Source organism: Papaver somniferum, chromosome 1 (genome assembly GCF_003573695.1).
Source record: "Papaver somniferum cultivar HN1 chromosome 1, ASM357369v1, whole genome shotgun sequence".
NCBI lineage: Eukaryota > Viridiplantae > Streptophyta > Magnoliopsida > Ranunculales > Papaveraceae > Papaver > Papaver somniferum.
In genome coordinates, this window is record NC_039358.1 from 236,565,737 (window position 1) to 236,582,383 (window position 16,647).

Here is a 16,647-nt window from a genome sequence, read left to right on the forward strand (position 1 = left end):
AAATGGGTGCTCAAATCAAAATCCGGTAAATCATCAGAGCCCCTGCAAAAATCCTCTTTAACTTTCCTTTCTGTATTCCCAAATTGAAATTGAGGGGATGATATGATGGAGCTTCTAAAGCTCCCAATAATCTCACGTTCTACTGCTGCTGCAGCTTTATTTCTCTTCTACAAATCACCGGCAACATCCCATCTACCTGGTATACTCTCTCTCCCTGTAGCTCTGTATATTCAATTGTTATGGTTAGAGTTTGTATTTTTTTTTCAGTTCTCTGATTGGGTAATGTTTGGGTGTGTTAACAGTGACATGGGTGAAAACCCAGATGAGAAATCATACAGTTAGAACTTATGCTGCTGTCTCAAAGTATGGAAAGCTTCAATTACCTAAAAAGTAAGTCTTTTTTTATGTTTTTCTGTTGTGGGTTTTTGAGATAGGTAAAATTGGTATTGATTGGTTGAAGTAATTGGGAGAAATCGCTGTTCATGTTTAAATTTGTGTTTGAAGCTGTGAAATTGAAACTTCAGGTTAGATATTTTTGCTTAAAATTACTCATATGGTGTACATTTGGATTGTGGGTGTTTAAATTTGGGTAGATTCTGATGGTCTGATGTTGTTTGTTGCTAATTTGGAGTGAAATGTGTGGAAAAATTGGAAGATATTGCTTAAGGTACCTGAATGTAGTATGTAGTACTGATTTTCTTGTTGTTTACTTGAGGTTTGATTTAGGAAGAGTTTAATTCCTAAGGCTCGTAGTTGTTTGAATTTTAATTGAAGCCGAACCCTAAGTAGTATTCTTAACTAATCTGAACTTTGCTGTGGCAACTTTAAAATCCATACTTTGAGCTTGCTTCTGTTAGACATGCTAGAAACCCTATTCAAACTCTTCCTTAAGCACAAGTTAACCACGTCGTTTTGAAATATCAGGAAAAAGAGGCTGGATGAAGTTTGTCTTGAAAGATTTCAGCAATATAGTCGAACCTATATACAGTCTTGGATCATACAAGGTGAGTAAGTATCCATGTTTACATATTCGAGAATGGTTTTTTACAGTAGCAAATATTAGTTGAATGAACATACAAGTGTGTTCTCATTCTTGAAAATCCGTATTAGAGATTCACTGTCCTCAGAAACAGTAATGGAAGTTAATCTCTTTGTACTTTCTGTCTTTTATCTCGTTAATCCTACCGGAAATGCTATTTCAGGCAAAGTAATTGTTGATGGAAAAGTTGTAAATAAGGCTGGAACGCAGATTCCTGAGAAAGCAGTTGTAGAAATGAATGCGGAAATCCCAAAATATGTATGTAGGTGATAATTCTTCATACTCACTACAAAGTAGCAGTTTCAAAGTTCCTGCTCTCGTACACAACCAGAAAAATCATAAAGAGATTGATTTATCGTACTAATTTACAGGGGAGGGCACAAGTTAGAAGCAGCAATTGAACAGCTAAATGTTGATGTTGCCCGAAAAGTAGCTCTAGATGCAGGGTTGTCAATTGGGGGATTCACTGAATATGTATAACATGCAAAGTAAGGATGTGGGTGAGCTTCTTGACAATCCTACAGAGTACAGATCTTTGGTCGGTGCTCAAAACTATCATACCCGGACAAGACCAGAACTCTCATATGCTGTGAAACTAGTTTGTCAACATTTGAAGCATCCTAGAGTTCCTCATACAATAACAACTAAAAGAATCCTGAGGTATGTCAAGGGTACTTTGGGTTTGGTCTGAACTTCACCTAAGGATCTTCTTTTCTGCTAGGTTTCTCAGATGCTGATTGGGCTGCTTATGTTGATGACAGAAGATCCAGTAGTGGATACTGCGTTTTTCTGGGCTCAAATATCATTTTCTGGTCTCCAAAAAAAAAAACCACTGTGGTCCAGTACTGAAGTAGGATACAAGACATCACCTAATTGTGCTGCATTAAAATAATTTGGATTTGTTATCAGTTGCAGGATCTTTGTTTCTCTGTCTCTGGCATTCCTAGACTTGGCTGGGATAATATCAGTTCCATCTCTCTTGCTTCAAGTCCAGTTACGCACATAAGAATGAAGCATGATTATTTGGATTATCATTTTAAAAGGGAATTGGTACAGTCGAATGATCTTGATCTATTTTATTTCAACTGTATAAATCAGATTGCAGACATCTTCACAAAGGAACTTCATGGTCAATGTGATTGCTGCTCCCATGATCTTGTGGGGGAATATTGACATAGATGGTGCATGCTGTAGTGTAGGTTCAGGAGTTACACCAGGCCAGGATGCATTTAGTTCACAGTTTCGGTTATAATCACGCATGTCTTCTGTAAGAGATGTTATAACATTTCCATTCATGAATGCACACAGAAAAGGCTAAGAAAAATGTTAATAGTGGAAGCACAATTACAAGCAAGAGACAATGTTCAAGTGATCAGATACACGTCTTCTTAGGTTTTCTGGAAACAAAACAAACAGCAGAGCATGAGGTTCAATACAAAGATGCTCCATTCCTTCCAGAGTTATGCTACAGATAAGAGGTATTCGGCTTTCTTTAGTCTCGTGTGCTCTGTGTAACTGGAAGATGATAGCCTCCTGTCACTTTTTATTGCACTGTTTGATTGCGTTGGTGAACATCCAATTTAGGTTATTCTACTTCATAAGTCTAAAATGAAATGCTACAACTGTGGTATAGCAAAACAAAAAACATAAAGATACAGAATCATCACGAGTCACTACACACAGCACACAGGATATTATACATACATCAAACAGAGATACAAAAACTCCCTAGACATATATAAATACCGTGATGATAATCGACAAATCTAATATATATATATATATTTCAAATCAATCATACGATGACAAATAAAGGGGATTTTAATATATATATATATATGTTCAAGGGGATTTTATATAAAAAACTGATTATCACCCGTATAGAACAGCACAGAGAATACTCAAATAGGCGGATCAAGCAATACTAAATAGCTCATGATGCCACTGTTAGGAAAACTGGATTAAAAGTAAATGGATTTGGGTAGGTTATTTACTTGTGGAAAACCCGAAATCCCCAGTATCGATTGATTGCTGCTACGAGCCCCTTTGAGAATCCTTCTTCGATTGCTGCGAAATCTTGAATATAATCTGATTGATTGCTGCTACGAGCCTCTTTGATAATCCTTCTTCGATTGCCGCGAAATCTTGAATATAATCTACTAGAGACTATACTACTAGTTCACACCCTAGTCTCCTAGAGAAGTAATGGAATAGAAGATACTATTTTTATAACCCTTGGTTTTGGCGGTCTCCCTTGTGAATAAGAATAAAAAATATTGTATATATAGCAAGCTAAAAGAAAAATGGAAGTAGTCACCCGTAAAACTTGTCTTAACAGATTCACCCATTCTCCCACCATATGCGGGCATACAATGGAATTGGCCATGGGTCAAAAATCGTATCTTACCCCACAGATAATATCAACACCCTCCAATAAAATCCTGCTCGTGCAAATGAGCAGTGCACCACTATTTGTACCTTTTTAATAAAATCTTGGCAATTCAGTTCATCTTGGACGACATATGTTTAGGTTGGCACTATATTCATATTTGGATGCTGTTTTTCTGCGAACTAAATGAGAACAAATTACAACCTAATTCTGCTCATTTCATTGCTGATTATACTTCAGATGAACTATATACTATAGTAGGTTACACGCGGCAGAATTAAAAATATTTTCGTAAGCTACAAATGCAACAAGCCAAACTGAGAAATGCTTGATTTTCTAATGTTGCCGTCTTTGCTGACATATGGGAAGGAAGAAAAAAAAAAGCGGTTCCCGGGAATCGGACTCAGGTCACCCGGGTGACAGGCTATCCTAGAACGACCTAGGTGCTCAAAACAAACTGTTGGATGTGAATATCATCATAGTCCCTGCAAAAATCCTCTTTTTTCCTCTTTTTTATCGAATGAAACTCACAATTACAAATTGAAGCGGTGATAGTATGGAGCTTCTGAAGCTCCCAATGATTTCACGTTCCTTAGTTCTCTTCTACAAATCACCGACTACAACATCTCATCCGCCTGGTCTTGGTATACCCTATCTCTCTGTATGCATTTTTTAATGGTTGTATCTTTTCAGTAATTTTGATTGGATAATGTTTTTATCGGTGGGTTTACAGTGACTTGGGTTAAAACCCATGTGAGAAATCATCCAGTTAGAACTTATGCTTCTGTTTCAAAGTATGGAAAGCTTCAATTACCTAAAAAGTAAGTCTTTTTTTTTATTTTTATGTTGTGGGTTTTTGAGATAGATAAAATTGGAATTGATTGGTTGAGGTAATTGGGGAAAATCTTTTTCATGTTCAAAATTGTGTTGTGAAATTGATATCGGTGGCAGTGATGGGCTGAAATCATTTTTATGTTCAAGTTAGAGATTTTTGCCTAAACTGCTAATAATGTTGGCACATTTGGATTGTGGGTGTTTAATTCGTGTAGATTATTGTGGTCTGATGTTGTTTGTTGTTAATTTGGAATGGAATTTTTGTAAATCTGGAAGATATCGAATAAACTTACCTGAATTTAGTAACTTAACTGCTTGTTGTTTTCTTGAAGTTTGATTTAAAAAAAGTTTAATGTCCAAGGCTCGTACTTGTTTGAAGTTTAACTGAAACCAAACCCAGAGTAGTATTGTTCACTAATCTAAAGTTTGCTGGCTACTTAAATCGTGTTTAAATATCGGATGATATCGATAAACACTTGCCTGAATTTAGTACCTGAATTTACTTCTTGTTTACTTGAGGTTTGACTTGGGAAGAGTTTTAATGTCAGAGGCTGGTAGTTGTTTGAAGTTTAATTGAAGCCAATTCCGAAGTAGTATTGTTGACTAATCTGGAGTTTGCTGTGGGAACTTTAAAACCCATACTTCGAGCTTGTTTATGTTACTGTGATTAGTTTTGGAGAAGAGACAGCAGGGTAGTTGTTAGACATGGTAGAACCCCTATTGAAGTGTGTAGGAGCTAACAGGTCTTGATAAACCTGATCCTAACACTTCCAGCCTGTTAAACATAAACTTAGGTTGAGAATTTCATATAAATTGCATTACGCTAGTAATTTTTTTTCCGTCAATTCGCGGTTAAGAAAGGTGACAGTGAATCGGTGTCTTCATTTTTTAACCGTGTGTTTTAAAATATCAGGAAAAAGAGACTGGATGAGGTTTGTCTTGAAAGGTTTCAGCAATACAGTCGAACCTATATACAGTCTTGGATCATACAAGGTCAGTAAGTGTATCCATGTTTACGTATTCAAAAATGGTCTTGTGCAGTAGCGAAAATTAGTTGAATATACAAGTGTGTTCTCATTCTTGAAAATCCGTATTAGAGATTCACTGTCCTCAGAGACAGTATTGGAAGTTACTCTCTTTGTACTTTCTGTCTTGTATCTCGCTAATCCTAAATGCTGTTTCAGGCAAAGTAATTGTTGATGGAAAAGTTGTAAATAAGGCTGGAACGCAGATTCCTGAGAAAGCAGTTGTAGAAATAAATGCGGAAATCCCAAAATATGTATGTAGGTGATAATTCTTCATACTCACTACAAGTAGCAGTTTCAAAGTTAGTGTTCTCCTACACAACTTGGAAATCATATAGAGATTGATTTATTGTACTAATTTTCAGGGGAGGGCACAAGTTAGAAGCAGCAATTGAACAGCTAAATGTTGATGTTGCCGGAAAAATAGCTCTAGATGCAGGGTTGTCAACTGGGGGATTCACTGATTGCTTGCTCCAGTATGGAGCGTCATTTGTTTACGGGGTTGATGTAGGATATGGACAGGTATATTTCTTGTTCCTATGCTATTTGATTTAAAATGCATTGTAATAAAATCAACAGATGATCTGCACATTGTTGAGTACTAAAATGAAATGCTTATTTTATCAGGTGGCAGAAAAAGTCCGTCGAGACGAACGTGTCTCTGTTATAGAGAGAACAAATTTGAGATATCTTACTGAACTCCCACAAAAAGTAAAGGTGGACTTGGTTACTTTGGACCTCTCGTTCATCTCCATACTCCTGGTATGGTTTTAAATGATAGCATAGAATTGCTTGCTGTTATGGTGCTGTTTTAACTTGGATGCCTGTCTTATTTTCTTTGCTGCGCCAAGTGTATCGAATGAACCCTGACAATCCATTTTGTTTTATTGATGAAGGTGATGCCTGCTATAGTGAAACTCATGAAAGACGAAGCAACATTAGTAACCCTGGTGAAGCCTCAATTTGAGGCTCGCAGATCCCAGGTCTGTAATTTCCTTAAAGTCTCCTTCTCAGTTTTTCCTCACTCCAATATTTTATCAAATTGAGTCTGAATATATTTAGTTGAAAATTTTGTCTGTCCTTGGCACCTTGGCTTTTATATTTGGTACCGATCCGCATAGAGGAGGTATTTGCTTGCAATTTTGTTGTATCCTTTTCTTAATCTGGTTAAGTTTCGTACACCCTACTCTCTGTTACAATAACAGAACCCAATTCAACGAGTTCAAGGTTTTCAGGGTTTCTTTGTCCGAGTAGGTTTGTTAGCCATCCTTGAAGCATGAGCATGTCTCAATAAAAATTCATTGTCCCTCAATTTAAGGAAATATGACTGATTTCTTTCTCCTCTCGCTGCAATTTAATCCTGTAACTAACTTTACCACTCACAATTGACAAGGGAAAGATAAAATTGAGAAGCATTTCTAAGCTATTGCTCTCTTCTTCTATTTTGACAGGTCGGAGGAGGTGGTATAGTGCGAGATCCCCTAGTCCATAAAGAGGTTTGTGTTCTCCGTTTCATCCCAAGATGCAAAGGTTCTTGCAGAAAATCATGTGTGTAAATGCAAATGTTTTCTTACATGTAGGTTCTTGAGCGGATTACCAAAGGTGTTGAAAGTTTTGGGTTCTGCAGCAAAGGGTGGATTGAGTCTCCTCTTAAAGGTGCCGAGGGAAACACTGAATTCTTGGTTTGCTTTCACAGAACAACAGTTATTGAGAAGACGGCAGAGGCGGAACAACCATCAAATGCAAACCTTGAACTTGATCCAAACCTCTAATTGACATGTTTCTTGCGTTCTATGAGCATGGATGCTGAGTTGCTAAGAGTGAGAGAAAAGAGCATCCATAATGTAAAAATTGCAACTAGTTTTGATTCTCATAGGGTCAGGGGCTGGATTTGAGAGCAGCTTTTACTGGGAAAAAATATTTTACTGTAACATTGTAATTGAATTTTTAGTTTCATAACTGAGAATGAAGTAAATACAGGTAGCCTAATTTATGAACATTCCAAGAACATTCATGCCGAGTCGATCTATATGGGAACACAGTTCTTCGCCATTCCTATGGAGATTCAATAGAGTAGTGAAGAAAATACATCTGTTTCATTGGAATTCTTCCGAGTTCTCTGTACAAATTTACTATTAAAAAACTGCATGTACAGAACTACTGGCTAGTATTAACTGAATTTTCATTAGATGACATTACACTGTCTACCTGAATTCATTAGATGACATTACACTGTCTACCTGAATTTTCGTTGAAACATACTAGCTAGTAGTTACTGAATTTCCATTAGATTGTACATACACGATGGAAGTCACTTATCATTTCAAGTGGAACATTTAGACCAACAGCCTGACCAACAACTGATAACCAAGAGACCAAATATTGTTGCATTACAGAACCAGAAGATGACCCATCTTTAGCTTGTGAATAACCACCAAGAAATAGTAGCTTCATCCATTCACTTGTCCCACAAGGATGCAATGTATACCATGGACGGTTTAACAACGGATGTTCCTGCAATGAATTCGAGAAAGCTAGGATTTAGATTTATGAATTCAGCTTCTATTTTAACAGACCAGAGCTTGAGACCTTGAAACTCTAACACTCAATCTTCCCTGATTGACAAAATATCCCGAACACATAACTAAAAGAAGCTATGCAGCAGAAGATTTGAAGAATGTCAGCTACAATGATTATATTTTGGAATATAAATTACCTCTTGAGTAATGAATGTCCACTTCGATTCTCTAAGTACCTTTAAGGAGTTAGCAGGAAGATCTCTTTCAACTTCATCCAACGTCAAAATTTGTCCATCTACAAGCAGAATAAACAACTTTAATTTCTTCCCCAGAAAAATCTGATTGCATATGAATTGAACATTCAGACATCACTAAGAACTTCTCATCTGAGAGATTTATCTATTTTTCCAGTTGCCACTAACTCAACATGCATTTTGTCTGTGTCTGTGAAATGTTGTACCAGACTGACAGCAGTGATGAGTCATGGCTAAGCTGTCTACAGTTTCTAAAATAATAAGATTTGGAAGATGGAAACTCACCAGAACGATAGCCGCGAAAGTATAGTACAGGGACCCTGTACGAATTGCTATACACTATGTGGAAATCATAGTGATGCAGTTCTTCTTGGTCATCATCGTTCAGAACCTTGGAAACAGGAAAAGACAGGCTAAGTCATTCCTATACTAAATGTATGGTTTAAGCAATTAACAATCATACGGTGATAAATTGCTAACGTCAAATAGGGATCTTAGCTCACCAACAAAATTTCAGTAAGATAATGAAACGAAATCGGGCATAGTCTAAAAAGGTACCAAGGTGGCAGAATCAACAAGCTCTTCTTCATTTTCGAAGTCGACTGGTTCTTCTTTTTGACAAGAACTTCTATATCCACAAAGAGTGTCAATTAAGTTTCTATGAGCTTGAGTATTATCAACATTGTCCGAACTAAATTTATACGAGTACGTTTCTAGAGATAAATATCCCTCAACCTGAACAAAAAAAGAGACAAACTAAATATAAACACCCAATCAATTTTCAGTTTGTGTTAAGCAATTGCATAAATACAAGATATCATATTCTGCTAACATGTTGATTTACCTTTGATGAAGTAACCCAAAATGGTTTGGGTGAGTCGATCCATGTCCATGGTGGAAATTCAGGGTTAATAACTTTCCATTTTTCGGAAAGAGTTGTCGCAGCAATGCGAAATTCACTTGATGAGATTGTTCCATCCCAGCGAGATAAATTCTCCATTGACCTGAAACTTCTCGAGAATGAGAGTGCAGAACTGTAACATTCAATATCCATACATTCAGTACTATAATTTGTGTTATTGAAAGAAAAAAAGAAAAATAGATAGTATTTTTGTTTGTTTTGAATTGCAAGGTAAAACAACCAAACACCTAAATCATTATCGCGCTAACAAAAAATCATTTCCTGCTTTTCTGCAGTCATATTATGAAGCTTATCTAACATTGAAAGAAGAACAGAAAGCAATTAGTTGATGCAATGACAACATCTTTAAAATCTTCAAAGTCCCCTCCTTACAGGTCACATTCCAAACACAGAGCATTTCTCGAACTCCCAGTGTCCGTTGCTGACATTCTTCTGCACTCTGAAGAATTGCCCACCAGTTATTTGATGCAATAACAGCACTTTAAAATCTTCAAAGTCCTCTCCTTACAAATCACTTTCCAAACACAGAACACTTCTCGAACTCCCAGCGTCCGTTGCTGACATTCTTCTGAACTCTGAAGAATTGCCCACCAGTGTTCCTATGACTATCACGCCTAATTCTAACCATTTCTTCTTTCAGCTTCTCAGCATACCTCTTTTCTTCTTCTTCTCGAGCTTTTTTCATAGAATCACAGGCCAAAGAAGCGTGTTCCCTTTCTTCAAGATCAGACATCATCTTACGTTTTCTCGAATTGTACTGAGACTCACACTTACGACGTTTAATACGTAACAGATCATCGAATTGTTTACGAGTTTTTGCATCTTTAAGAATTTCATAAGACAACTTGAGCCTTTGAAACTTAAAGTTTGCATTAGGATCATTACGACATTTATCTGGATGTAATTCTAATGCTTTTCTTCTATAAGCTTTACCAATTTCAACATCAGTTATTAATTTCCCACTTTCTTCTCCAGATGATAACCCTAAAACAACATAATGATCTATCTCCACCTCCATTATAACAAAAAAATCAAAAAATCAAAAAATTGTAAAAGCCCTAATGACTGAGAACTATAAATTAGGGGTTTTAGAAATTCTTCAATAATTCTCTAATTCAGATTAAGGGTTTGACAGATTCTTACTGAACTCTTATTATGTACAATCAATTAAGAGAATTACCTAGAATTGACAATACTCATAAAAATTGAATGGGAAAAGAACCTAGAAAACTGATTAACAATCCAAATAACGGGTTGGGATTACGTAATTGATTGAATTATAAGAATATTTCATGTAAAAAACCAAAGAAGTTGAGAAAGAGAGCGACACTTACCCAACGTTTGATTAATCGCCTTTAGTCCACAAAGTGAAAAGAATATGCAGGGCAAGAACCAATCGTGGAAGAAATACAAAAGAAACCAAGAATAAAAAGGAAACTTAGGACAAGGGAGAACCGGAATAGGAAATAAAGATAAAATAAAAAAACATGGATACCGCTGTCAAGGTGTCAGCTGAATGGGTACTGGCGTACTGCTAAATTGTTACAAGAATGGGAAATGCTAGAAATCACGCTATTTTGGATCGCCATTTGCTCGCACTCTTACGTGGAGAGTGTGAATAGGATATTTGCAGTCTAGGTCGACTTGGTGGGTCAGAGAAAAATATCACGTGATATCTCATTTTTTGATTCTTTCTCTCTGGTCTCCGGCTTTACTATTTTATTTCCATTTTGTGAGTCTCTGCTTGAAGAAAACAAAATCATCCATGGTGATTCAAAATGGTGATCATGTTTCAATCGTACTCCACAAGAAAAAGCTTCACAAGCAACTTAATCAAAGAAATTCTATAAGTGTGAGTTATTTCATAATTTCATGTGATTTTATGTGATAAAAATAAAAACCCATCAAAATCATTTACCCAATCAATTTGGAATTCTTAGGAACTGGGGTAGTAATTCATATCATTTGTGAACATTCAAATTAAGTTAATTCGGTTCTAAGGATATTCTCTTACTAATAATTTCACGACTAAACAGGAGGTGGTGGGGGAAGAATGGTAGTGTTTGAGCTGTTAGTAATGGAAACTCACAAAAAATTTCTGAAATTATTAAAACAGAGTATTCCCAAAATTGATGTAAAATGAACCTCAGCTGAAGTATGTAGATGTAAAATCAAACTTTATATTACAAAACTGCACAGATCCTAATATTTTCCCCTTTTAATTAACCATGGATCTCATTCAAAATCAAATGCTCATACAAATTTCATATCCCAGAATTAAGCTATATCCTAAAAAACAATCCCACTTGAGAATTCACAAACTCTAAAAAATGATAATAATAACATTCGAGTCTTCATATTCTTCAAGTAGATTCATTATATCCTCAAATTCATCAAATCTTTCAAAATCAAACACACAAAAATTATTAATCAGCAGATCCCCTTTCCATTCATCAATGAAAATCACCGGACTTTCAAAATCAAACACACAGAAGTTATTAATCACAAATATGGTTTAAGAATCAACCGATTTGGGATGAGATATGAACAACAACAAAAAAAAAAAAAAGGATCTAGTTTTGGCAGAAGAAGGAGGAGTCCGATAAAACGTCTCTTTTTATTTTTCTCTCATCATTTCAGATACGTGGAACAAGAAAATCAAATCACTTGTCCACCTCACCTGGCCATCTCAGCGTGCGGGTAAATGGCGAGAAAGTGGCGAGGCGCCTAGCGCGACCGTACAAGAATTGCATGACCGAACAACTCAATTATGAGGGCATGTAATATAATGTGGCTACTTTGACAAAAAAAAGAAAAACGTAATGGCTCTCCCTCTCTCATCTCTCTCTCCTTCACCTGAACTTTCTCCCCTCTCGGTAACGGCTACTTCCTACCGTTTTTTCTTTCTGTCCCATTCTTCCAACGTGTCTTTAACGGCTACTTCCTAAATACATTAAAATCTCTCGAACTCTCCCACGACCAACCCCCTGTCCTATAGTAGAACACGATGTAATTTTGTTTTGTTCGGAATTTTCTCGAGATATATTAGCAAAAGGATAAGGAAAGCCAATGCGAGCCATATGATTACTCTCCCGGCCAAGCTTTCCCGGCCGCACGATGATTCTTTTGACCGTCGCGGCCGATCTCCATCCCATAACCGGGTCTTTCCCAGCCGTCGAAATCAAATCTCCATCCGGGTGCTATTGACCGTTGGATTATCCTCTCCAACAAATCCTGTCCACCGATTGACTCTTTGATCAAGGAGTCAAAAAGTGCGTGTCTTTTTATAACACTGATTTAATCCTCTCCAAATCCAAATAAGAGTACTTTCTTTTATTCATACGGAAGAATACTTTCTTTACACATGCCGTAATAACAACACAATGCCGATATATAGCTATCTAGGGACCACATGATTCAAATGAAAATATATGCAATCCAAGTAGCCAAGCTACTTTGGGCCAGTTTTGCTGCCCAGTTAAACTTGTAATGGAAAACATAATTACAGACTCATTGACTTTAATTTTGTACATGACTTTTCGAGTTTCAACTATCCGGTTTCATAATGACTAGACCCAAGTAGCAGGAATAGAGCAGTGCTATCCCGCACAGCTGCACGGGAAAGCTAAATAAGCAAGCAGCTTCTCAGTCGTAGGATTATTTTACTAACCGTTGGATTAAATCTAATAAAGCTCTTCCACCTGAGAACAGCTGGCCTACTTCGAAAATCATTTCGTATTAGGTCCTTTTTCTCTGCCAGCTCAATATAGTAAGTTCCCTGTGAATAAAAATCATAAATCTTAACTCTCGTTTTTCTTTTAATGGCAAAACTAATTGTTCTTATTTCTGAAAAGCCAATTTGATGGATTCGAAGGAATGGATTTTCTCTTCACTCTTTTGATCTTGCTATATACAGGTTTGGATAGTAAAATTTGATGGATTTGAAAAGAATAAATTTCATCTGTAAAATTTTCTCTTTACTGTTTTTGCTAAACACTGGATATCTTCTATCTCTTTGACAAAATTACTTTTAACCGATTCCTCAAGGTTACTAGAAATTTTCTTTAGTCCTGCTTCCCCTAGTTTCGTAGATAGTTGGAGTTTTGGTTGGATTATCAGAATCCATGGAATCGAAAAACAATGGAAGTTTAATAGATAGAGATTCCAGAGACATACATCGCACATGAATAAAGGATAAAGGACTTGAGAAAAACATGAGAAGGACCTACATCTAATTACAAAGATATGCCAGATGTATTTTAAATTGAAAAACTTAACCAATAGTAATCCAACGGTTGGTGAGATAATACTACGACTGAGAAGCTGCTTCCTCATTTAGCAGTCCCGCGCAGCTGCGCTGGACAGCACTGCTCACAGGAATATTGGGAACATTTAAACATGAATGCACATACATTACTACTATATATGTCTTTTTACTTTGACCATAAGACTCACGCGCAAACATAAAAATTTCTCTCCTTGAATATTGTAAATGACTTCTAAGAGCGTGCACGGTGGTACGATCAAAACCAAAGATCAAAGATCAAAACAAACGATCAAATTTGAGTTTAGTCTGTAGTGTCACGTTAAGGCAGTGGAGTATATTTAGTCGGGCGGATGTATAATCCACGCTTGCATGTGGAGCGTTGGTATAATCTTCGTTTGGGCCGGGCGGAGATATAGTTAACGCTGGTTGTGGGGCGTTGGTAAAGAATACGCCGGTTGTGGGGCGTACATATAGTTCACGCTCGGAGAAGGGGCGTAGGTATAATCTACGCCTGTTTTGAGGCGTACGTATAATCAACGCCTGTTTCAGGCGAACGTATAATCAACGCCTCATTCAGGCGTACGCATAATCAACGCCTCACTCAGGCGTACGTATAATCAACGCTTCTCTCAGGCGTACGTATAATCAACGCCTCACTCTTCTCTCAGGCGTACGTATAATCAACGCTTGGTTTCACTCAGGCGAATGAAGGAATCAACGCCTCATGGCAGGCGTACGTATAGTGTTGGACTTGTATTAACACACGTATCGAGCACGTGTGGAACTAAAGCCCAGACAATCTCTAACCACCACGTATAGCCCACGTGTTCACTTTCCCTTTACCCTAATCTTCTCCGTCTTCTTCTTTTCTTTTCTACCTCCTCTTTGTTTCTACCGCCCACAAACACAGCTTCTAAACCAACACATCACAGTAACGAGCAGTAAAAGAAAAGAAAAAAACGAGATACTTGATGAACCCGGGTTACAAAAGAGGTATGTTTTTTTTCTTAATCTCTTTTGTTTTATCCATATTGTTGTATAATTTATTTAGGGTTTTATTTGTTAAAATTAGTTTATATAAAATTGGGTTTTAACGAACAAATATGAATATGAAATTGGTTAAATTTAATTGGGTATGTGTGTTTTATGTTTTTTTAGAGATTAATATGTATGTGAAAAAAACCATATTCGCTGCTTATGTAAATTTGGTTAATTTTTTTTTTAAAATAGTTATAGAAGATCTAATTTGTGGGCGAAATAGATTTATAATTTTTGGGTATTGTAAAAATTTGTGGTTATGTAGATTATGTGGGAAATAGTTCTCACCCTTCATCTGTTTCAATCAACCTATTTCAATTGAGAGCTTCCTTTTATGGTAATTAATTTTAGTGAATATGGTTATCAATAATTGTAGTTATGTAAATTATTGGATTAATTTTAAAATTATTGGATTAATTTTAAAATTATTGTAGTTATGTAAATTATTGGATTAATTATTGCTTTTCTGCATGTTGTATGTGAATATGGTTACCAATAATTGAATTTGTATTGTTTTTATTGAATTTTGAGGTGATTAATTTTAGTTATGTAAATTTTGGGAGTTACATATGTAGAAGAGCTAATTGCGTGAGTATGGAATTGATTTTTTAGTGATTTTTATGGAATCTTGAAGTGATTAAATTGGGTTGTGGAATCTTGTAATGATTTTCGAAATGCATCGGTGACGATTTAATTTGTGTTTGTGGAATTATAGAATTTGGAATTGATATGGTTTGTGTTAAGGATTTATAGTATTTGGAATATAAATGGTGATGGACTAATAAAAATATTCGTTAATGAGGGTTGGTCTTTTAATAATGTAACTGCATCTATATTGTGTGTGCACAGATGTTGAACAAATTCACAGCGCGGTTCAATGGTCGCATGAAGACGAACAAGAAACAAAAATCTGTAGCTGAAGAGGATTATAACTTAATCCCTACTGGTACAATTAAGGAGGTTGATATTCCCCGGTTAGGGAGGTTTCCTATACTGCAAGATGATAAACCGCACGCTACTACGGACATCACATTTACAGGGGAGCACAAATTGAAGTATCAACATCGTGGATCTTTGGCATCGGTAATTCATCACTATCAAACTATTTCACAACACTGTCCTAGAGCTAAATATATTATTGAAAAAGCGAGATGGCAAAATTTACTGGACATACAATGTAGCGAAACCAACCATTCAATGGTTGATTATATTGCTGAGCGGTTTTGGGATACAACAAACACTTTTCACTTCCCATTTGGTGAGATGGGATTCACCCCCCTAGATTGGCTCATGTTGACTGGACTGAGTATCGGTGATGGGCCTGATGTTCCTTATGATTCGGGGAAGTAGCAATTTGAACATGTTCGTGAGCATATCTTTCCGGATATCCAAGATGTCACGCTCTGTCCAAAAGCACCGTCGTGGGTTTCAAATTCAATTACAATTAAATATTTAAGGTCATATTTCTTCGAAGACAAGTTGGTTGCGGCTGAAAATGATAGCACCCTTGCTCATAGAGTAGCAATTGCCTTTTCATGTATGTTTTGGGACATTTTTTCTTTTCTAATGCAAAGACTTATATTGATGCTGGATGGTTAGCTGCTTTTGAAAATCTTGTTGTAGTATCCACGTATGACTGGGGTGGTGCTGCGTTTTCGAAATTGTATGCGGCACTCCGTTTATCTGGGAGGAGACAGAAGGCACTATGTGGTCCATTCCAAGTATTAGAGGTATTCTTTCAATCTAGTTATTTTTCCTCTCATTGTTTATTTTGTTGCTAAGTTATTAAATTGGCTAATTATTTTGATGCAGTAGTTTTGGGGGTATGAATACCTGGGCATATGTCGACCAGAAATCCCAGAGGCGAGTACAGAACAAAAATGGCACGTATCTTCTAAATGGAATGTACCGAAGAATACAAATGATATTTTCCGTTGTAGGGATTTACTGAGTAAGCTTACTGCTGAACAAGTGACATGGCGCCCATGGGAATCGTACAGAGAAGTTCTTGCATCTGATATGGGATGCACGGCTACGCGGCTATCAGACTCGAGATATATATTTTCTTACATGGGCATTGTGAGTTAATAATTAAATTTTATTATATAACATACTTACTATATAACATACTTTTTTTCTATATAACATACTTACTAAATTCTTATTCCCTTTCTAACTGTACATCACAACATGTATCTTGGTGAAAGGTGTTGGCGGCAAAACAATTGTACTTTCACTTTTCCTATAAGACTACACACAGTTATAGGGGATATTGGCAATATTCAAGCCGAACGCCTAAAAAAAGAAGGTTTGGTCGATGCAACAGAGATAGTGCAAGTTGTTAAAGATTATGATATATA

General features: G+C 36.4%; 4 protein-coding genes across 9 annotated transcripts; 2 read left to right on the forward strand and 2 right to left on the reverse strand.

Moving 5' to 3' along the window:
* Positions 1–29: 29 nt before the first annotated feature.
* Positions 30–7,286, forward strand: LOC113320137 (putative rRNA methyltransferase YqxC). Of its 2 annotated transcripts, none has more exons than XM_026568078.1 (9): positions 30–199; positions 303–390; positions 5,176–5,255; positions 5,447–5,549; positions 5,653–5,809; positions 5,915–6,049; positions 6,184–6,270; positions 6,739–6,783; positions 6,868–7,286. In XM_026568078.1, the coding sequence occupies exons 1-9, from the start codon at positions 103–105 to the stop codon at positions 7,057–7,059; spliced, it is 984 nt and encodes a 327-aa protein (XP_026423863.1). In that variant the 5' UTR covers positions 30–102; the 3' UTR covers positions 7,060–7,286. The 2 variants fall into 2 exon arrangements, with proteins under 2 accessions (XP_026423863.1, XP_026423869.1); XM_026568084.1 differs by lacking the exons at positions 30–199; positions 303–390 and adding exons at positions 3,933–4,072; positions 4,162–4,249.
* LOC113320188 (putative rRNA methyltransferase YqxC) lies at positions 546–2,667 on the forward strand. Its single transcript, XM_026568128.1, has 4 exons — positions 546–667; positions 925–1,004; positions 1,203–1,305; positions 1,411–2,667. The coding sequence occupies exons 1-4, from the start codon at positions 636–638 to the stop codon at positions 1,517–1,519; spliced, it is 324 nt and encodes a 107-aa protein (XP_026423913.1). The 5' UTR covers positions 546–635; the 3' UTR covers positions 1,520–2,667.
* A 151-nt stretch (positions 7,287–7,437) lies between the features above and the next one.
* LOC113320153 (ubiquitin-like-conjugating enzyme ATG10) lies at positions 7,438–10,445 on the reverse strand. 5 transcript variants are annotated; one of them, XM_026568112.1, is made up of 6 exons: positions 10,317–10,445; positions 8,905–9,064; positions 8,619–8,816; positions 8,346–8,451; positions 8,004–8,101; positions 7,438–7,801 (listed from the first exon to the last, which is right to left on the reverse strand). In XM_026568112.1, the coding sequence occupies exons 2-6, from the start codon at positions 9,058–9,060 to the stop codon at positions 7,574–7,576; spliced, it is 786 nt and encodes a 261-aa protein (XP_026423897.1). In that variant the 5' UTR covers positions 9,061–9,064; positions 10,317–10,445; the 3' UTR covers positions 7,438–7,573. The 5 variants fall into 5 exon arrangements, with proteins under 5 accessions (XP_026423897.1, XP_026423892.1, XP_026423904.1 ...); XM_026568107.1 differs by having other exon boundaries at positions 8,905–9,094; positions 10,317–10,381; XM_026568119.1 differs by having other exon boundaries at positions 8,905–9,070; positions 10,317–10,366.
* LOC113273206 (pre-mRNA-splicing factor cwf23-like) lies at positions 9,494–10,000 on the reverse strand. Its single transcript, XM_026522967.1, has one exon. The coding sequence runs from the start codon at positions 9,998–10,000 to the stop codon at positions 9,494–9,496; it is 507 nt and encodes a 168-aa protein (XP_026378752.1).
* Positions 10,446–16,647: the final 6,202 nt, after the last annotated feature.

What these genes read in the sequence shown, in the direction of transcription:
- LOC113320137 (XM_026568078.1), top strand. Translation starts at nt 103, where the DNA reads ATGATGGAGCTTCTAAAGCTCCCAATAATCTCACGTTCTACTGCTGCT. An exon ending in TTGATGTAGGATATGGACAG is followed by an intron (nt 5,810 to 5,914) that starts GTATATTTCTTG and finishes TTATTTTATCAG; the next exon opens with GTGGCAGAAAAAGTCCGTCG. An exon ending in TTGAGGCTCGCAGATCCCAG is followed by an intron (nt 6,271 to 6,738) that starts GTCTGTAATTTC and finishes CTATTTTGACAG; the next exon opens with GTCGGAGGAGGTGGTATAGT.
- LOC113320188 (XM_026568128.1), top strand. Translation starts at nt 636, where the DNA reads ATGTGTGGAAAAATTGGAAGATATTGCTTAAG. An exon ending in ATTGGAAGATATTGCTTAAG is followed by an intron (nt 668 to 924) that starts GTACCTGAATGT and finishes TTGAAATATCAG; the next exon opens with GAAAAAGAGGCTGGATGAAG. An exon ending in ACAGTCTTGGATCATACAAG is followed by an intron (nt 1,005 to 1,202) that starts GTGAGTAAGTAT and finishes ATGCTATTTCAG; the next exon opens with GCAAAGTAATTGTTGATGGA.
- LOC113320153 (XM_026568092.1), bottom strand. Translation starts at nt 9,410, where the DNA reads ATGTCAGCAACGGACACTGGGAGTTCGAGAAATGCTCTGTGTTTGGAA. An exon ending in CTGTGTTTGGAATGTGACCT is followed by an intron (nt 9,065 to 9,354) that starts GTAAGGAGGGGA and finishes GAGAAGTTTCAG; the next exon opens with GTCAATGGAGAATTTATCTC. An exon ending in CTTTCGCGGCTATCGTTCTG is followed by an intron (nt 8,102 to 8,345) that starts GTGAGTTTCCAT and finishes TTCTGCTTGTAG; the next exon opens with ATGGACAAATTTTGACGTTG.
- LOC113273206 (XM_026522967.1), bottom strand. Translation starts at nt 10,000, where the DNA reads ATGGAGGTGGAGATAGATCATTATGTTGTTTTAGGGTTATCATCTGGA.